The sequence below is a fragment of the Argentina silus genome (genome assembly GCF_951799395.1).
Source record: "Argentina silus genome assembly, chromosome: 10".
Classification (NCBI taxonomy): Eukaryota; Metazoa; Chordata; class Actinopteri; order Argentiniformes; family Argentinidae; genus Argentina; species Argentina silus.
Window position 1 is genome coordinate 10,318,931 of NC_139664.1, and position 20,275 is coordinate 10,339,205.

The following is a 20,275-nucleotide window of genomic DNA, read 5'->3' on the forward strand; positions in this document are numbered from 1 at the left end:
GGTCCACACTGTAGGAAAAGCAGGAAAAGTGATTTAATTGACTCATACTATATAAAGCTTGAGCCACACATATAGCTTGTGGTAAGGTCTAGTGTGCAAACACAGAAGTAACTTTAAGAGAAATGTCATACTACATTGACAGTCTAAATTAGTGTAGCAATTAAGGTACACGGAGCCTACATGAACTGACATATTTTCATTCTTGTGAAAAACGACTTCGTTTCAAGGGATTGACCCGCTCGACACCACAACTTAATTCTGCCATGAATGCAATTGCCAAAAAACAGACGTAACAACAATTTAAGTTTCATTCTTAACTACAGCCACAGCCCACAGACATAGTTGGAAATCGAAACCGAAATGTTCGGAGCAACTACGACATTGAAGCAACATTCGTTAAGGTAACTGCTCTTTTAGTTCTTGAAGGAAAATAGCAGAAAAAACAAACTTTATGGAAAAATGAGGCGAGATAGAAATGTTTGTTAGCAGTTGTAGAAATGTGTGATGAAAGTTGCCATAAAAACATTGCAAATCAGTTGATGTTTGACCTTGTTCTATCTAGATGGATAAAATATTCAACCTACTCCAGCAGCACAGGCTTGAGGCATTCTACAACAAATTCCTCAATTTGGGTGTCAAAGATGAGAGAGATTTTGTTGACAGCGTTGATGGTGAAGATTTGGACAACATGGGTAAGCTCACAGCCAGGTCTTAGCTGACATCCTGATTCAATGTAACTCATTCAATGAAATTAGTTTCTACATCCAAATAAATACATAAATGGATTAAATACTACCTGTGTTAGACCTTACTTAGACATTTAAACATTGTCATTCCTTGGACACTGTGACAAAGGCGGGTCAGGCCTTTCCACTACGAACGCGCCGCGTTCCCGGAGTTCCCGTAGTCGCCTTCATGCAAATATATAAATTCTCCCTTGAGTTGAGTTTGTTTGTCACGTCATTTAAATTACAATGATGATTTCAAAGTGGACGCGGTGTTTAGGAGCTCATAAACATGAATTTAAACATATTTAGTTTGTTTTTGTATATGTTGCATTACTTTTTGTTCACTTATTTTTTAAATGAATGTCACCATTATTTTGCACATCCAACTCTGCCTCCTGCTATTTTTCCCTACCATTTTGAATATCATGGTGGTTCAGCTTTTGCTTTCACTTTTATTACCATTACTTTTATTATCGTTCAGTCGCCTCAGTGTGCTCTGGGAAATGAGGCCTTCTTCAGTAATTGCACTAGATTTGGTCACTACTTGTCAACATTTATTTGCCAATTCATTAATTGACCTTATTCTAAATGATTTTTTTTCCTAACAGGTTTGACTCAAGTTGAGAAAAAACGCTTTTCAACCATGAAAGCTCTCATCCAAAGACTCAGAGCCCCTAAGCCCCAAACGCAAGTGATGTCCGCACAAAGATCATTGGAGGCATTTCAACTGCAATACACATACCCTCACTGTTCTGAGCCCAAATATATAAGAGGTGAGAGAAACACACACTACTGTACATACAAACATTTGTAACTTAAGGAAAACATGACATAAAAGTGCCTTTATTGATTACGTTTGAGCAATAGTATAACTTTGAATGCAGATATGGATCCTGCCCAAAACACACTTGAAGACCTGATGCTAAGGATTTGTCATCAAGAGGCCATTGGAAACTCTAAAGCTGTGTGCCTCTTCACAGTTGAGGGCATGCCTTTAACTGATGATCCTTTCTTCAACACATGTAAGTGTCCAGTCCTTGATGCTGTAATATCCATTAATATTGATTAGCACAATCCAGGGCACCGTCGTACAATGTGAATTAGTTTGGAAAGGATTCGCACCGCAGTATCATCCCAATCCCATTTTACACATTTTTAAAAAAATATTTAAGGTAACACATTATGGAAAACTGAAGCATAAATCATTTAAAGGTGTGTGGCACCCATATCTTTTGTGTGGCAAGGGTTATAAAACTGTCTTTACTTCCAATAGCTCAATTATATCCATTCCGCCTGCCAGAATAAAGTCACTTCAATAGACATCTCTCCACACTGCATTAATGGCAGAAAAAATGATACAATTGCGCCATCTAGGCTTGACATTTTTTATTTCATTTTATGTGAATGTATGTTTGTGCTGTGCGGGTGTTTCATTTTTCTCTCCGACTTTGTATGTGAAGAAGAATGCAATTCAGATCCAGAGCTTTATATTCTCCCGCTAATTAGCACACAGTGCAACACAGCGCCAACATGAGTTTAGATTTCTACACTTTGTGATTGCACAGCTAGTGACAACTTTCAGATATTGACCTTACATCTGCAACTTCTCATGGTCTCTAACTTCTCATGGTCATTGTCAAAGGAGAAGTTATACATCCTGCATTGTGATTTGTATTTCCGTGCAAACGTGGTGCAATGTTTTGCACACACACAATCTTGCCCCTGGTCTGTGAACCCTCTACTAAGTTACAAACTCTAAGTTACCTCGATTTGAACTCAAACATACAAGTGTAGGAATTGTAATACTCTAATTTGAGAAAAATAAACTATTACATGAAATGTCCCTTGTATTGATGTGGATCTTGAATTTCAACCATTTTCAGGGTCTTTGAAAGACAGGCACATTGAAAATGGAAGTGAGATCTACGCTATATTTACCCCCAAGGAGAATGTGAAACAAGCCCCCCAAATGCCGAAGCAAGAGATGATTGAAAACTCAGGGGAGGATACTGTTCGCTGCCACATCATGCTCAAGGTGAATAAAAAAAAAAATCCTAAATTGTAACAATAAACTTCATCACTATTCAAGTTTTTAACTACATTTATTGGTCAATGTAAAATAACTCCATAACTTCAGTTAATTTGGACAACCTAACGTTCATACAGAATGTGTTTTGTGTTACTTTGAAGACTTCTTCATGCATGTTACAAATGTCCCATTGACTTCCATACATTTTGGTGACAAGGAGCTACTGTTAGCCAGGGACTGTTGTAAAGTATTCAAATAACCCAAATATGCACTAATGTACTTTCTGGGTTAATCAATGGGCAAGATAAGGAAAACCTGTACATTTGTATTTTTAGTGAACCATCCCCTTAATCCATAATAGATGAGATGCACGGTTTTGGGTGGAGTTACTAAAACTATGGGTTCTGGTTATACCATAGAAGCTCCTTAATGCATTTTTAATCTACAGGGAGACTTTGAGCTCATGGTGGACTTGGCAAGTGACACATTGAAAGACTTGAGATTGAGGCTTGCCAATGAAAGTGGAATCCCAGCACATGTCCTCCATTATCAGTAACCTTTTCTATTATAATGCATTTATTCATGATTAGTAATACTTTATCAGAATGTAAAATAAAAATAACACTTTAACTTATAATAAGAGTACATGAATTTACATTAACTAAATAGGAGGACGGGCTCATTGTAATGCATGGAACGGAATCATTCGATTCTATGCATTACAATGAGCCAGTCCACCGATTCCTACCTCCACCAGCCTCCCCTGGTATGAATGTAACCTTTTTACTTCCTCGTAATATTACTATCTGTTATAAACCATCATTAAGTCAGTATTCATCATTTTGCAGAGGTGAACACGGCAGTGTTGGGGACACCTTGGAAGCTTGTGGGATCTCTGAGGAGTCAACAGTGCACTTTTCGCTTTCCTCATTCTCTGAAGACAATCAGGAGACCATGACATTCTACATCAATGACACTGTTCCCTCAGTGCAACAAACGCAGAGAGGACTCAGTGTTTTCTTTTCCACACTGTATGCTATTGTAAGATATTCACACTACTCTGTATGCTTGGTTTGTGTATGTATGTTTTCATCTATTTATTAATTTATTTATTTATTATGTTTATTTGACAAGGACCAATGTATAATTAAAACACATTTCAGAAGCTAAAATCTGATGCACCAGTTATAGCTTTACAGCTTATTTTCGTCTCCAGTCGCTGGGCAGGTGTACACATTCAGTTGTTAAAGAAAATGGACAATGAAGTATTCTTCAAAATATAAATTTGCTTTAAGATGTTTCTATCACCATACTCAAGTGAAGTGTGCAATAGTGTTCCTTTGCTTGTGCCATCGTCTTACCCATGAACTTTGTCCCATTCATTTTCTACTTCATATTTGCAGAAACAGAAACATTCTGGAGAGGGATTCAAAAAGGTGATAGCATACATCCGAAAGCTAACTGGGTGCAACCCTCTGGCTCAAAGCTTGTATCAGATGATGTGCAGAAACGAGATTGGAAGCAGGATCCAAAAGGTGATGCATATTGGGTGATACAAACATACACATGCTGTGCAATATTATGCTATTCCACATGTGGCTTAAAATAATATGTATTTGTTCTAGATTGCCATTGTTGAGGGATTGTATGCTCTCTTCAGAGAGCTGTTGCCAAGTCTTAACAAAAAAAGAGGCGAAAAGATCATTGAAGACCTGGATGTTTTTGAGAATGCAACAGTTTGTTGGGCCTATCTGATATCTGAGGCAGAGGTATGTCTTTTATCTTTTGCCTCTGATTTAAAGCCAGCAATGTTTCCAATGAATTAAAATCATGAAATGCACCGCAATCCTCTTGATTTAGATTGATGTATTATAAATACCTTAATGAAATCAGAACAACTATCCCATCTTGTTATATAAAAAAACCCCGCTAAGGATTCATTACTCCATTGTTTTTGCGTTTATTGTCATACAGGACTTTGTAAACAAACGTTGTATCATTTTACCAGCCCCGTTTCCACCCTGCCCTAGAAGTGCCTTTTTGTGGGCATTTAAAAAAACTAGATGTTTTATATAAATATAGGTGTGTGTGTGTGTCCCATTGCGCCTGCAATTCCAATATCCAACCTGACAGTTGGATATTGTCTCGTGAGGAGACATCTCTCCAAATGAAGAGTCATGAAATGAAAAAGGAAGCAGTGAAAAACACCATTCCAAATGACGTCCTGTAATAGTAGGGAGTTACCAAAATGTGGCCATTGTAATATGTTCAGTTTATGAAGTACTAATGTCAGAGGAGAAAAATATAGAAAAGTCTGGATGGAGATGCAAAAGTGTTATTTCAGTTATGCTGCTTGCATAGCATGTCATTCTTTAAGCAGGTGCCATGGAAAGAAAGTGCTACCTGCATGGGATGTATTTGCATTATTGTTTACATTTTTGTTGATTGCTGCAGTCTTTCATGATAAGCACATTTTACAGAATATCAAAACATGCATTGAAATAATACATGTAATTAGAAGATTGAAATACAATTCCTATATTTGTAAATAACTTTCAGAACTGGTGCTTGACTTCACTGATATTACTGTATGCTTATTAAATTGATACCATTTCTCACACAAACTACACATACTGTATGTTTTTGTTTTTATCTCCTAGGGAGAGATCTCAGTACATGAGAACTATGCACCGATGGCTCTGACCTCACAACAAAACAAGCGCCTCAGTGATCCAGTTCACATACCTGGGATCCCAGATGTCCTTGAAAGGGCAGATGTCCTGCAAAAAATCAAAGGTAGACTTTGCATAGTCTCTGTCTAGATTGCACAGTCTTCTTCCACTTAGATAAGACAATGGCTATTGAGCCCCTCCAAAAAATCAGGAATTTAATTGGCTCCCACAATCTCAGTTCTTATAAAGTTAATCTGCAAAATTATTGCATTTGAAAAAGTAGAGCATTATGTTTGTCCATGTAAGCACTCATGCCTATTCTTATACAATATTTAAGAAATGGTAATGTAATAATTGAAAATGTAATTGCTAAGTTTCTGAAAGAGCTGTTGAAGAATAGTTGTATGAACCCATAGAGTTAAATAAACACAAGAGGGAGCACTTGCCTAAATGATCTATGATTACATGGGGAGCGCCATGTAATCAACAGTCTTCATTGTGTGTTTTTTGAGTGGGAGTGTTCTCCCCTAGTACCAACACAGCTCCAGTGTCTCATGTCTCATCATCCAGTATCTCACAAGGCATTTATTGGCACCAGTAGATGGCGTCATACACCTGAAAGCCATTTACAGTCTATAGATAAACCTCCAGTATGGGGTGTGTGTGTGTGCCAGTTTACTGACAGACAATGGGGTTCAAATTAATTGAACTCTGGGCGCAAGCTGCGCGTTGAGCGCAGTGCATGTCGATTATCATGTGAGTGGCCTATAACACTGTCATGACACACAAACTAACTATCATTATACCATTTGCTAAGATGGAGACAAAATTCCAAACTGCTCTGAAGAGAACCTGCAAGTAACTTCCTTGACAAGGGCTACAGATGTTGAGAAGATTTTGCTCAGTCTGCCACCATCCATTACAACATTCCCTGTTTGGATTTCATATGGCCATGTGACTGGTCAAAAGTAATGTTTCTTTCATATTATTTCATATATCATTCAAAATCTGCCCATAAAGGCGCGATCCATAATTGTGAATTGGGTGGCTCAGCAGGTAAATAACACAGAAAACATTGTGTTGTGCATCCAGGGAGACAGTTGCAATACAGTTAAGGCTGTCAGTCAATTAAAAACGTGTTGATTAATTGTTTCCTATTAGTTTATTTATCTTCTGATAATTGTGAATTCTTTCGCCTTATTTTTTACCCTGCAATTTAGGTGGTCAGAGATTTTTCTAGAGAAGAAACTCAATGAGTGGAGGAGTAATAGGGTACAATGAAATGATGGCCTCAAAATCAAAAGGTGCAAATTGCCATTCCCATTGATCGAGACAATTGGCTACTAATTGCTTGAATCGAGCTTCCTTGTACTACTTGGCTAAATGTCACTCACTCTAGCTTTAACTTCTTGTCCTTTGTTTGATTGATTGATAGAAAACAGATAAATTGTTTTTAAAATGAGTTGTCAACTAAAGCATTAGTTAAATTATTAGTTAAAATCTGTACAGCCCTACAATACATCTTTATTGGTAAATTTTTCAACGGAAATTACTATTTGCTCTCACAGATATCCAGTTGTGTTTTTTACTTGTGCAAATTCAAATTATATTGCAGATGTGTAACCCCAAAGAAGTGAGAGGAAAAACAATATATGAATGTCTGTAGAGCACAAACCGCTTTAGTTTAGTAAGACTGTAGTTTTGTGGCCAAATGATAAGGAAATAGCGGCATTAGGTTACCTGTGCAGTATGCATCTTTCTCTCTGCCCAGATCAGTCTGAGAGGAGGTGTGTAAACAACAAGTGTTGCAGATCTTTAACTGTGCTAGTGTATCATTTTACAGTAAAACTACATTTCTAAGGGAAGTCGCTTTGCTAAACTGTCTCGGTTACTTTTACTTAAGCACAACACCATGTTTTCAGCATTGTTTACCCAGAGTTAGTGGGACAGCTAAAAAACAATTACGAATAGCTGCTTAAAAGGGGCAACCTGGGATAGCTACATCAATGTTTTGACTTTTAAATTAATTATATATATGATAATTCATTCTAATTTACAAATGCTTAATGGGCTCAGTTCTTACCCCATCAGAACCCAAAATATAAGCTTGTTTTACTCCATTCTTTGTAAACAATGTAATTGTAAACAAACACTGTATAGCTTCAAAATATGGTTAAAACTATCATTTTGATCTCATGGATGGTCAGTCTTGCATCCATAGCTGTTTACCAAAATAAGTACCGCTTTGTTGTTGTTTGAATCCCAGATTGCCCCTTTACTATCTAGAAATACAGTGTAGTTGGTTAATCATGTTGAACAAAATTAAAGTTTCCAGATAAATGTTGAGAAGACTTTCAGCAACATGAATGAAGGACTGCAGGCCTACCCTTATCTGAAAGTGACCCCACCATTACAGTTAAAGGCTGTAGGGCAGGAGGGGCCACTCCTTGTCCTCTTGAATGAAGGTACTGTAATACACTGGACTCAAAATCTATTTTGCTAGATCATACAGTCTTGGGACGATGCATTGTTAAAATCTGAGATGTTACCAAAACCTTGTTTACACCATTGAACATGTCAAAAAACATGAGTCAAGAGTATAAACCCACAGTTGGGAAGGCTTCCAGAAATTTCAATTGATGAAATATTGACAGTAAATCCAGCTTGATTATATGATTTTACATTGGCATACTTTAAATGCCATGCCCAAATCTTTGTCCATAGACTGTCAAGGTAAGGACACAATTATGTAATTTTGTAATTAGTGCCCATTACTTTAACTAGTGTCTCGACATGCAGTTTTGGAAAACACTAACTCCAAATATCAGCAACAGCACATCATACAATCCTTTGCACAGGCCAATGTTAAAATGTTGAGGCCCTGGTCATTTCAAGTGAATGTTGTCTGAATAGTTCTGAATTGAATTGTTGTGAGTGAATCTGAAACATTTGAGCTTATTTTATTCTTGTGTGTTACAACCCAGCTTGTTAGGGGAAGCAACATAGAACCAGTTGGAAAGTCTTACTTGCGATGACTGTGATGTATAGTTGATTCACTTACTTTAGACGAAAGTACTTATTGTAAGTCGCTCTGTATACTATTTTTACACATGCTTGCACTCCCTGACAGATAACCTTGGTGTTTACATCAGTAAAGACAAATTATCACCTTGTAACATCAACGTTTTCAATTGCTTGACTGGAGAAGTCCAACAAGTGAATGTGGACATGTTGGCAAAAGAGTGAGTACTAAGTGAATATTTTATATTCCAAAAATGTCATAGCATCATGTTTATTGGGAAACAGTGAATGAATGAGATAATATATTTTTAATCATGTCAACAGTCACTTCAATCAAAATGTTGACCACCAAGTGGCTTGATACAGAATTAGAGAAATATTGTGTTGTGTAACTTTAAGGACCCCATTTTGCTCAAGCAAAACACTAATGCTAGTGCTAAAAATACCTAAAACTCTGTACAGTATGATTTTTATGGTGCCTTGTCTTTAACAACATTTTAGAGAAACAAGTGATTATTCAACCGAGTCTAGGTAAACTGTGTGAGACACCATGAAATAAAAACTCCCTATGGGAGTCCATGGGGCCCTATGACTTTGTAGTGAGCATAATCAATCTTGATCTCCTAAAGGAACCTGCATTCCCACCATAGATGACATTCATATCATAACTATTACTTGTGGTGTAAAAATATCTGCACAGAATATTAGGAAAATGACCAGGGAAATGTCATCATTATAGTAGATGTTCTATCTTTAGATGTTCCTCGTCATTTCATTGTTCATCATTATATTTTATTTATTTTTCTTTAGAATGAGAGACAGCAGAAGTGACCAGACCTTCACTACCAGCAGGACTCCTATAGAGGCGATACTGGTAATTGATCATCAACTGTTTTTGCATGTATAACAAATTGTATCATTCATGTTTAGTTGACAAAAGTAAATTCAATTACTTAACATGGGCAATGACAACAAAATAGAAATGAGGCAGACAGCCACTCAAGGTAAACATCAGTTGTCTATTTTGTTGTCTAATGTAATGCTTTTGTATTGATGTGTGATATTTTTAAACCTGCCAAGGGACTACAGATGTAGTTATGTCTCAAACTAACTAGGATACATTTACATTGATGTGTAAACTAATATGTTGATTATTTAAACTGTCCCAGTCAACTAAATTGTTAAATAAACAAAGTACCAATAATTTCAACTGATTGACAATTACCTTCAACAGATCGATGTTGGTCTTTAAACTCTATCATAGTTGAATGAGGTTTTCTCTTTTGTTGTCCATCAAACTTCTTAAGGTGCTAATGGATTCAAGCTCCTCCATGAACGAGGAATGCTATGATGATTCAGATGTTAAAATGAAGAGGTTGGATGCAGTCAAGCAGCTCTTCGATAGCTTTGCATGTAGAAGCATGGCATATGACTTCAAACATGTCATTGGCCTGGTGAAATTTGATTCGTCAGTCCAAACTCTCCATACATTTACAGAGACTCTGGAGACCTTTAAGGTGAATATTTATGATTTACATATTTATATTTTCTGAAGGCAGCGTGTGGGAGTTGATGTCCAGGTGTCCAGACAAGAGAACTCATTATCAGACACTCAAACTTGTTTAAAGACTTAAAGTGACATTACACTGCAAAATCTAAATTTGTCAGATGCTTTCAGACCTCGAAGGTAATCTAATGTCAATATGAGTCCATGTCCTACATCAGATGTGTAGACTCAGTTGTGTACCTATACCCCATATGAATAAAAAAAATTCAGCATTGGGGTTGAGGTACAGTGTATATATAGCTGGATCTACACAACATATGGTGGAAACATTGAGGTCTGAAAGCATCTGACAAACTCTGAGTTTGGATTGTATCTCACTTTAACTGGGGATTTTGTGGCATTAATGATACAGTGTCATTCTCTAATCTATTTCAAGAAATTAAAAATCTAATCAACAGTATGGTGCAAATAGCTTGCATCTGCAAATACATGTACCGGTTATCTATGTATTTTACATTATTTACATTCTGGCACTTTCCTGGTACAGGAATACATACACAATCTCCAGGCGATGGGACGCACTGTGTTGTATGATGCCCTGAACCATGGCATAGCCGAGCTGGAAAAAGTCAAGGAGCGATTTCCAGACTGCAGACTCCGTATTTTATGTCTCACAGATGGGAATGATGTGGGGTAAAACTGATTTATTAAATGCTTTTCAGCACAATTATCAAAATGCTAAGTGTAATTTATATACAGTAGGTTAATAGGTTAATTCTCACCTTTGTGCTAATTATGAGAAAAACAAATGTTCTACCTAACAACTCAGAACACTCTACAGCATGATTTTTATTGTACCGTCTTTAACAATGTTTCTGAGAAAACACAGATTATTTAACCTGAGTTTTAGTAATGCATTTGCATATCATGGAAACGCTACACGCAGGATTCAAAACTCCCATTGGATAATTTCTCATTGTGTCTACTAGAAATATAAAGGTAAAGATGGCCGACTTTGCTCCCATTTTACACATTTTTGCACATGCAAATTGGAGCCCAATGTTAACTAAAGCAGTTAGCAATTTGTCAAAAAGACAAATTCTGTGATAATGCTAAGCTGAAATGACACTACTTTCCCTATGCTAAATATCAGTGATTCAGTACCTTCCTAAAGACTTTCATGAATAAGGTTCAGGCAGCAACTTGATAATTGAAGGGAATCAAGTTGCAGACCTGAACCTTTATTCACCACATCTGTTATTATGTGTGAAGTGTCACCTTTTTCTATAGCTTTACCAAGGATTTTAGGTCATTTTCATTAATTCTGCCAAAAGCGTCAAATAATTCTTTAGATTTTGCAGGTGCATGTCGATTTTAATATTTCAAGTAGGTCTGAAAGAGTAGGTCTGAAATTGTTGCCAATTTCTCCCAGTGCATTGAGAATCAGTGTTTTAACAAAAGTGGTATTGTTTAATATTAGATTTAATTTATTGATTTCTTAATGATAGGTCAGTGGCAGACCCAGTTGCGGTTACAAAGAAATTGATGAGCTCTGACATTGTTGTTGATGCTTTCCTCGTGGGAAAGGTGGAAAACAATGTGCTGCATGGGATTAGCAATGCAACAGGTATGATGTCTACCTCTCTCATGAGGTTATTGTATCTAACAAGTAAACATGTTTTGAGTTGTATAATTAGCCTACTTCTTGATAGCTTGACTGACTAACTATGCCACACTCAACCCAAACTTAACTGAATCCACTCCATGCTTATTTTATTGTAGGAGGGTGTTGTTTCAGACCAAAGACGAGCAAAGCTGGCCTTAAGCTTTTCGAAATGGAAACAGTTCTTTCTCTTGAGATGAGGAAACCGAAGAAGAAATTTGACTTATCCTCCATTACAAGCCAGGTAGAGTGACCCAGAATGCAATTGAAATTAGTAATTTGAATTGATTCACTGACATGAAAGTTACATTAAACATTAACTGATAACTAATAATTAATCATGTTTTTTTTGTTGCCTTTTGTTACAGAATGTTCTAACAACTCTCTTTGCTAGCAAAGGCTATGATGAGGAACCAGAGGTTGCTCTGCCAAGTGAGCTGAGCGACAAAGTGACTGTGACAGAGAAGTAACTGATATTTATTTCTACTGCTTCTAATGAATGTGGGAACTATTTTCAAGAATTCTTACACTGATATTAATCGAACAAAACAAATATTTCACAAAATAGTGCATTGAAGAAGAAGATCCTAGAGTCCAAGAGCCGTCGTTTTTTGGAGAAGGACAGGCGCATCTTGGAAGAGCTGAAGAGCCTGCATTGTGACCCACATCCATTCTGTACTATTTATCCATCAGAGTCAGACTTCAGTAAGTGAGTTTTTGAGTCATAACAGTGGTTTGATGTTGCATAGGCTGTGCAGTGAGCAATTACATTGCTAGCTAGAAATGAATGGTACTAGATTATGGTGCTCTTACCTTTTCAGCGTTCTGGAAGATTCTCTTGCGAGGTCCTCCAGAAACACCCTACGAGAATGGAACCTTTGAGCTGTACTGCCAGTTTGGTGATGATTACCCTGTGAAGCCACCACTTGTACGCTTCGTCACACCTGTATCCTGCTGTGCAAATGACAGTATTGATAATATTATCAGTGACTACAGTTTAGACTGCAGACAGATTTCCTGTATGCCTTGCTGCTGTAAGGTAAATGTGACAAACTCGCACACCTGCACATGAAAAGGTTGTATTCAAATGTGGTGCTGTCAAAACAATTGCAGCAGAGCAGGGTTTGTTGCATATACTCAATGCTTGCACCTCAACACACAGATTTCAGTCTAGCAAATCTAGGCTAATAACTCAAATTTAACAGAATCATAAGCCCTAGTTATTAAGTAGCCTGTTGGAATCTCAAGGGCATTAGAATTTATCTGTTTGCTAAAGTATTTTTGCACATATATCATCATAATGCTTCAGTTTAATTAAATTCCTTAACGTGTACAAAGGTTTACCACTGCAATGTCAACAGTGTGGGCCGTATCTGTCACAATATCTTTGACCGAAACTACTCTGCTCACATCACCATGAGAGAGATCCTGGATGCAGTGTATGGACTGCTCATTGTCCCAGAGCCTGAAGATCCACTTGACAGGTGGATGATAATCTGAAATATAAAAAAAATCTGAAAACCCTGTCCCTAGAGAGCTATTGGGCATGCAGGCATTTCTTCCAGCCAAGTGCTAACGCACCTTTAAACAATCAATTATGGTCTTCAGTTGGGCCCACAAAAGATCAGATGTATTTGTGTAGGGCTGGAACACAGAGTAGCTCTCCAGGACCGGAGTTGGAGACCCCTGTTTAAGAAACAGTATAGTCTAAATTGTTGGATGCATTAGTACAGTATGTTATGCTTACATGAATGTTTTTGTAATACATTTGTTTTCTAAAAGTATTTTGGCAGAGGAGTTCATGACCAGCAGAGAAAAGTATGACCAAGAAGCCAAGAACAACACTGAGAAAATTGCTGGCAATTCAATGGATGACATGGAGAAGGTGAATGAACTTTGGTTTTATTTTGATTAGTTGCAATGTGTCAATAGGCTAAACACACTACATTGTTGCCTTTTTAGTTGATAAATACATTACACTGCTAAATTACAAATGCCCTTGTATTGAGCAGTCATAAGACTAAACAAAACCTCTTTTTTTTAACTTACAGAAATTGGTGGGTCAAGAGTTGACTGACAAGTCAATACCCCCACATCTTATTTGTCACTTAACCAAAAGGATGTTCGTTGATCCAGTGAAAACCAAATATGGAACAGTTTTTGAGCGAAGTGCCATTGAGACACATCTGAAAAAGTAAGTTGTACATTGACATGTATTTCCATGATGAACTCTTAAGCCCTATAATTTACTGACAAAAAAAGCGAAAATACATTTGACTTGATGCTGAATATTTTAATTTTAAACACCACTGGGATAGAGATCCTGTTTAACCAAAAATTACATTTGAAACTGATGCTTCAGGGCCCAACCGCACAGAAACTAAAGAAATGCATGAAGGAACCAATAACACATCCGTCATCCATCAAAAGTTTAACTTTCAACTTTTGACGCACATAAAAGTGACGTCAAATTGACACATGGCTGATTGCCTTCTCTGCTGTCATTCAACATGTGATTCAACATAAATACAAAATCATTTTCATTAAATGTCTGTGTTGGCATGGCCTTAAATTCCACGACTACTGGCCTGAACCCACAGAGATTGATAAAATCCACAAATAATATGTTATGCATCTGTCTAACTATGAAAAGTTGTTTTGATGCTTGTAAAGAATTAGACAATTTTTGCATGGCCGCTTATCAACTTTTGTCTGTCAACGTATGAGCCGCATTATAAGCCCCATAGACAAGACTATGAACACTTTATTTGGATAGTCCTAAAAATATAAGATGTTCAGTAGATGTACCAACTGTCAACATTAACTATCCACTAACCCTAATCCTTATCCTTTCCCTAAACCCCTTACCCTAACTCCAACCTTAAACCTGTCCCTAACTGGAACCCTAGCAAGTTGACAGTTTGTTGATATTTTGAGCAACTGTAGATCATCTAAAGGAGACTATCCAAATAAAGTGTGACTCAGACTTGGCTCAATACTTTTTTGATGGATATGAAATAAATAAATGTGTGTGGCCGGGCACAAACTTACAAAGTATTGTCAAATGCAAGTAGAATGTTTCTCTTTACCACTGCAGTTGACAATTTTCTTATTGAGATTGACCTGTTTAAGTAAATGGGAACTGTCTTCTGATTTTACAGGGGAAGGTTGGGGACTGATCCAATTGTAGGAAAATTCCTAAGAAGAACTGATTTCAAAGAGGACAAACAGATGAAAACAATGGTGAAAAACTATCGCAGACAGCAAATTTTGGAGACTAGTGTTTAGATAGACACAATGTGGTAGCCTAAATGTGGTCTTCCATATTCTATACTATATTCTTAACTGTGCGTAAATCTTTGAAAGCAACACATTAATCGGTAGTGTGTAAACTGGTGTTATCCCAGGTTTTGGATTTTTGATACAAATTGCATGTTACAACTACAGTTAGGTCCATATATATTTGGACTCAATATATACTCATATATATTTGGAAATAATTTTTGTTATTTTAGCTGTTTACCAAAACATATTCAAGTTACAGTTCTTGGTATGGGCTTAAAGTGCAGACTCTCAGCAGACTCTTTGAGGGTATTCACATCGAAATTGGAGGAAGGGTTTAAGAATTACAGCTCTTTAATATGTAGCCCCCTCTTTTTCAAGGGACCAAAAGTAATTGGACAATTGACTCAAAAGCAGTTTCATGGACAGGTGTGGGCTATTCCTTTGTTATTTTTTTATCAATTAAGCAGGTAAAAGGTCTGAGTGTGGCATTTGCATTTGGAAGCTGTTGCTATGAATGCACAACATGCAGTCAAAGGAGCTCTCAATGCAAGTGAAACAGGCCATCCTTACGCTGCAAAAACAAAAAAATTGGCAACATTAGGAGTGGCCAAATCAACAGTTTGGTACATTCTGAGAGAAAAAGAACGCACTGGTGAGCTCGGCAACACAAAAAGGCCTGAATGTCCACGGAAGACAACAGTGGTGGATGATCGCAGGATCCTTCACATGGTAAAGAAAAACCCCTTCACAACATCTAGCCAAGTGAAGAACACTCTCCGGGAGGTAGGCATATCATTATCCAAGTCTACCATAAAGAGAAGACTTCACAAGAGCAAATATAGAGGGTTCATCACAAGGTGCAAACCACTCATAAGCCTCAAGATTAGAAAGGCCAGATTAGACTTTGCTAAAAATATCTAAAAAAAGCCAGCCCAGTTCTGGAACAGCATTCTTTGGACAGATGAAATTAAGATCAACCTGTACCAGCATAATGGGAAGAAAAATGTATGGAGAAGGCTTGGAACTGCTCATGGTCCGAAGCATCTATAAAACACGGTGGAACACGGTGGACACGGTAAAAATGGTTGCAATTCCTAAACGTTTCATATGATACTTTTGTTCAACCCCTTGAATTAAAGCTGAAAGTCTGCGCTTCAATTGCATCTCGATTGTTTCATTTCAAATACATTGTGGTGGCGTATAGAGCCAAAATGATGAAAATTGTGTCACAGTACCAATATACAGTTAGGTCCGGAAATATTTGGACAAAGAGTAGCACTAGGAGTAGGCTACATTTCTGTAACTTACCATAGCAATATGTAGTTAACATCTATAATTTCATGTCTGATCAATGTCAAAATCTGTCAACATTTTCAATGTTAAATTCTTTGGTTGTCTTACAGGTATTTGTCAATAGACTGCTTATGTTGAATCTGAATCTGATGAGTAGTAGATTTCCAACTAACTAGTTGTGGAACATCTTTCCAATGTGAAGGGTATTGTTTGATGTTTTGTTTTGGTATTGAGCACTCAACAAAGTCTATAATTTGTGGGTGGAGGGTCCACATAAATGATGGAGCTTTCAGAAGCCTCGTTTACTCCATTCTAACTTTAAACAGCAATCTAAAGCACATTGCAACACATGGGAAATACTGTAGATGGTATCATGTTTATTAACATAAGCGGGCGTTGGTTATTGCCCTTGTATTGAACTATTTCTTGACTTTTTTTCCTATGCTCTCTCTATATTCAAATGTCATTGTGTATGATTTCCTTTAGTGCCTTGTCCCTATAGAGTACATGGTTGTTATGGCTCTATTTATTATTCAATGTTAAAATTCCATCCACAACTGGCACTGCCACTTGTAGTTAGAAATGGTTGTCCTGAATCCTGCCACTCAGCAAACTGACTAAGACAATGTATTAACACTGCCAGATAACCTTAGTTGTTAAATCTACACTCTCACACATATGTACATACGTTGTCTTTTACCTTTGTTAGCGTCTAATTCCTCACAATGATTAATTTTCAAGGCAGTGCTCCATAGTGCTTACATTTCCCCATCTCCATCCCCCAGCTGACCAGCCAAAGTCAGGTTGTTGAAATTTCAGATTGGACCTTTAATGTTTCAGTTGTTTTCAATTTCAAATCAATTTTAGGTAGCAGGAAATTCTGCAAGGCCCTCCTAACACCATACATTACCTGAACTTAAATAATAAATAAATACATTTCTTAGCACACTGACTGCCGTTTTACTTACGATGACTGATGTATAGTTGATTCACTTACTTCGACAAATGTACCTATTGTAAGTCGCTTTAGATAAATGACTTTGGTAAATGACTTGATTGTTAAATGTTTTAGTGCTGTTGTAACGACTGGAGTAACACAGGCAAAGGACTCCACTCCTGATAACCGTAGGCATACTGAAAGGGAGAGAGACCAGAAGCAGAGCCAGGCAAGGTATTATGTGTATACTCAACCCAGCTGAGGTGCTTGCTCCAGGTGGCTGGATTCTGGGAAAAGAGACAGCATAGGCAAGTCTCCAGCTCCTGGTTAAGCCGCTCGGTCTAGCCGTTGGACTGGGGGGTGGTACCCGGAGGAGAGACTGACGGTGGCACTGAGAAGGGAACAGAAAGCCTTCCAGAACTGGGAGATGAACTGCGACCCCCGATTGACACCACATCCCTAGGGAATCCATGAAGACGAAAAACATGGGACAACATTGCCTCCGCCGTCTCCTTGGGGGAAGGCAACTTAGGCAGAGGGATGAAGTGAACCATCTTAGAAAATCTGTCCACCACCGTAAGAATGGTGGTGTTACCTTCAGAGGGGGTATGACGAAGTCAAAAGAGATGTCAGACCAGGGGCGATGAGGCACAGGAAGCGGGCGCAGGAGACCAGGAGGCAGGAGACCTTGTTCTGGGCGCACACAGGACAGGCAGCCACATATTCCCCAACCTCTCTCTCCAAGGACGGCCACCAGAAGCATTGCTTGATTATGAAGAGAGTCCGCCATACTCCAGGGTGACAGGAGAGAAGGGAGGTGTGAGCCCAATGGATGACCTGAGAGCAATGGGAGGCAGGAACAAACAACCGGTTCAGGGGACAGCCATCCTGTACTTGGACATCAGCATTAGCCTGTCTGACCTCTCCCTCAATGCCCCATGTAACAGCCCCCACCACACAGGAAGAGGGCAGGATGTTGGCAGGAGACCTTGGGGCTGAGTCGGGGGGTCAAACAGGCGAGACAGAGCATCGAGCTCAATGTTTTTGGACCCAGGACGGTAAGACAGGGAAAAGTTAAATCTATTAAAGTAAAGAGCCCATCTGGCTTGCCTGGCATTGAGCCGTTTGGCGGTCTGGATGTACATGGTCCATCCAAACCAGGAAAGGGTGCTCCGCTCCCTCCAACCAGTGGCGCCACTCCTCCAGGGCCGCCTTGACGGCCAACAGCTCCGTTTCCCACATCATAATTCCTCTCGGCAGGAGAGTGTTTCCGGGAAAGGAAGGCGCAGGGATGGAGCTTGTTGTCCCCTTGTGACTGCTGGGAGAGGACAGCCCACATCCGAGGCATCCACTTCCAAAATAAACTGCTGACGAGAATCCAGGAGAGTGAGGACGGGTGCCAAGGTGAAGCTCTCCCTCAGCTTCCGGAAAGCGTGATCAGCCTGGGGAGACCACAGAAAATTGACATGCAGCGAGGCGGCAACAGTGCTAAAATTTCTGATAAAACGTCTGTAGAAGTTTGCAAAACCCAGAAAACGCTGAACTAGTTTACGACTAGTAGGCGCGGACCACTCAGCAACTGCACTGACCTTCGCAGGATCCATTTGGGTGTTATTCTCAGAGACGATGAACCCTGGGAATGCAACAGTGGAGGCATGGAACTCGCATTTCTCCGCTTTAATGAAGAGCTTGTTATCGAGGAGGCGCTGAAGAATTTGGAACACAGCTGGAGCATTGGTGAGACCAAAAGGCATGACGAGATACTCGTAGTGACCACTAGGAGCGTTGAAGGCCATTTTCCACTCGTCCCCCTCCCTTATCCTTACCAAATGATAAGCATTTCTAAGATCTAGTTTAATAAAAAACAGGGTACCTGTTCTTGATGGTGATGTCATTCAGGCCTCGGTAATCGATGCAGGGACGAAGCGTCTTATCTTTCTTGTCGACAAAAAAGAAGCCATCCCCAACAGGAGAAGAGGAATGGCGAATGAAAACCGCTCAGGCGGGTCTGAAGACGTGAGGAGCCGGTGCTGGCGGTGTGAGCATGGGAGCAAGAACTGGAGCTGGATCAGGAGCGGAGACAGGAACTGGATCACAGGTCGGACTGACGCCGGGACAGGAGGAGAAGTGACACGAGTCTTGAGGCGCGCCACCAGATGCTGGATCAGGCCAGCCAGGTGGCAAACCTGGCCGCCGCTGGAAGCCCTCATGGCGCTCTGTCAGCTCTCTCACCCCCAAGCAGATAGAGGTGAGTTGCTGGTCATGGTGACAAATCCAAATCCACTGGGCTTCTCTGAGTCGGCTGAGTCCATAGTTTGGCCAGTTCGTACTGTAACGACTGGAGTAACACAGGCAAAGGACTCAAATGCACGACTCAAAGACAGAATCTTGAATAAAAAAAAATCAGTCTTTACTTGAAAAAAAAAAAAAAAAAAAAGTACGGTACACAGGTGGTCAGTCAGGAGATAGCAAAGTCAGGTAAACTATCAGAGTCATCAAAATAACCAGGAATACTCAACACTAGGAAAACTGGCACAGAGAAAGGGGAACCCACAGACTAAATACACTGGAGAGGGAAGGATAATGAGGGACAGGTGAAACTAATCAGGGCGGGGTAGACAATCACACAGGTGGGAAACACACAAGGGCAGGAAGTGAAGTATCTGAAATGAGAGAAGAGGTGAGTATATCAAACTAAAACAGGAAACAATGAATGAATGGCATGAAACAGAAAAACATAAGCTAAGGAGCAGAGCGAGACGTAACAGCTGTTTCTGTTGTGTCTCGCAAGGAGACTAGTAGTAAGTACCATAATAAACAGTATTGGGGAAGCTAATCTAAACATTTATTTACCTAAATGACAAAATACTTTACAAGGGAAATGTGAGATGGAGTCAAACACCAGTCAAAGTACCAGTCCACAAATGACTGGGTGTGGTGGGAAGTATAGATTGTGGTCATATCATTTTATTGCAAGATTAATTCAAAAGTCACTAACACCTGTACTCCTGATGTACAATTCTGTGATTTACATCACAAGTATGAGGTGGATCACTCATAAGAAACACAAAAAAATATTATCTGTGTGTGTGTGAGAGAGAGAAAATGTATACCACTAAACACAGAGGCAGGAGCCGAGG

The 20,275-nt window shown here is 38.9% G+C and overlaps 1 protein-coding gene across 1 annotated transcript; it reads left to right on the top strand.

Moving 5' to 3' along the window:
* The first annotated feature begins 294 nt into the window (after positions 1–294).
* On the top strand, positions 295–17,144 carry LOC310811117 (uncharacterized protein). Its single transcript, XM_083679174.1, has 25 exons — positions 295–401; positions 563–692; positions 1,337–1,501; positions 1,613–1,750; positions 2,612–2,763; positions 3,206–3,309; positions 3,606–3,798; positions 4,161–4,292; positions 4,383–4,526; positions 5,418–5,553; positions 6,247–6,397; positions 7,758–7,894; positions 8,560–8,671; positions 9,261–9,324; positions 9,758–9,967; positions 10,505–10,650; positions 11,466–11,584; positions 11,740–11,864; positions 11,989–12,086; positions 12,189–12,325; positions 12,442–12,566; positions 12,959–13,104; positions 13,403–13,505; positions 13,672–13,814; positions 14,782–17,144. Exons 2-25 carry the CDS (start codon positions 563–565, stop codon positions 14,906–14,908), a joined length of 3,237 nt encoding a protein of 1,078 aa, XP_083535300.1. The 5' UTR covers positions 295–401; the 3' UTR covers positions 14,909–17,144.
* Positions 17,145–20,275: the final 3,131 nt, after the last annotated feature.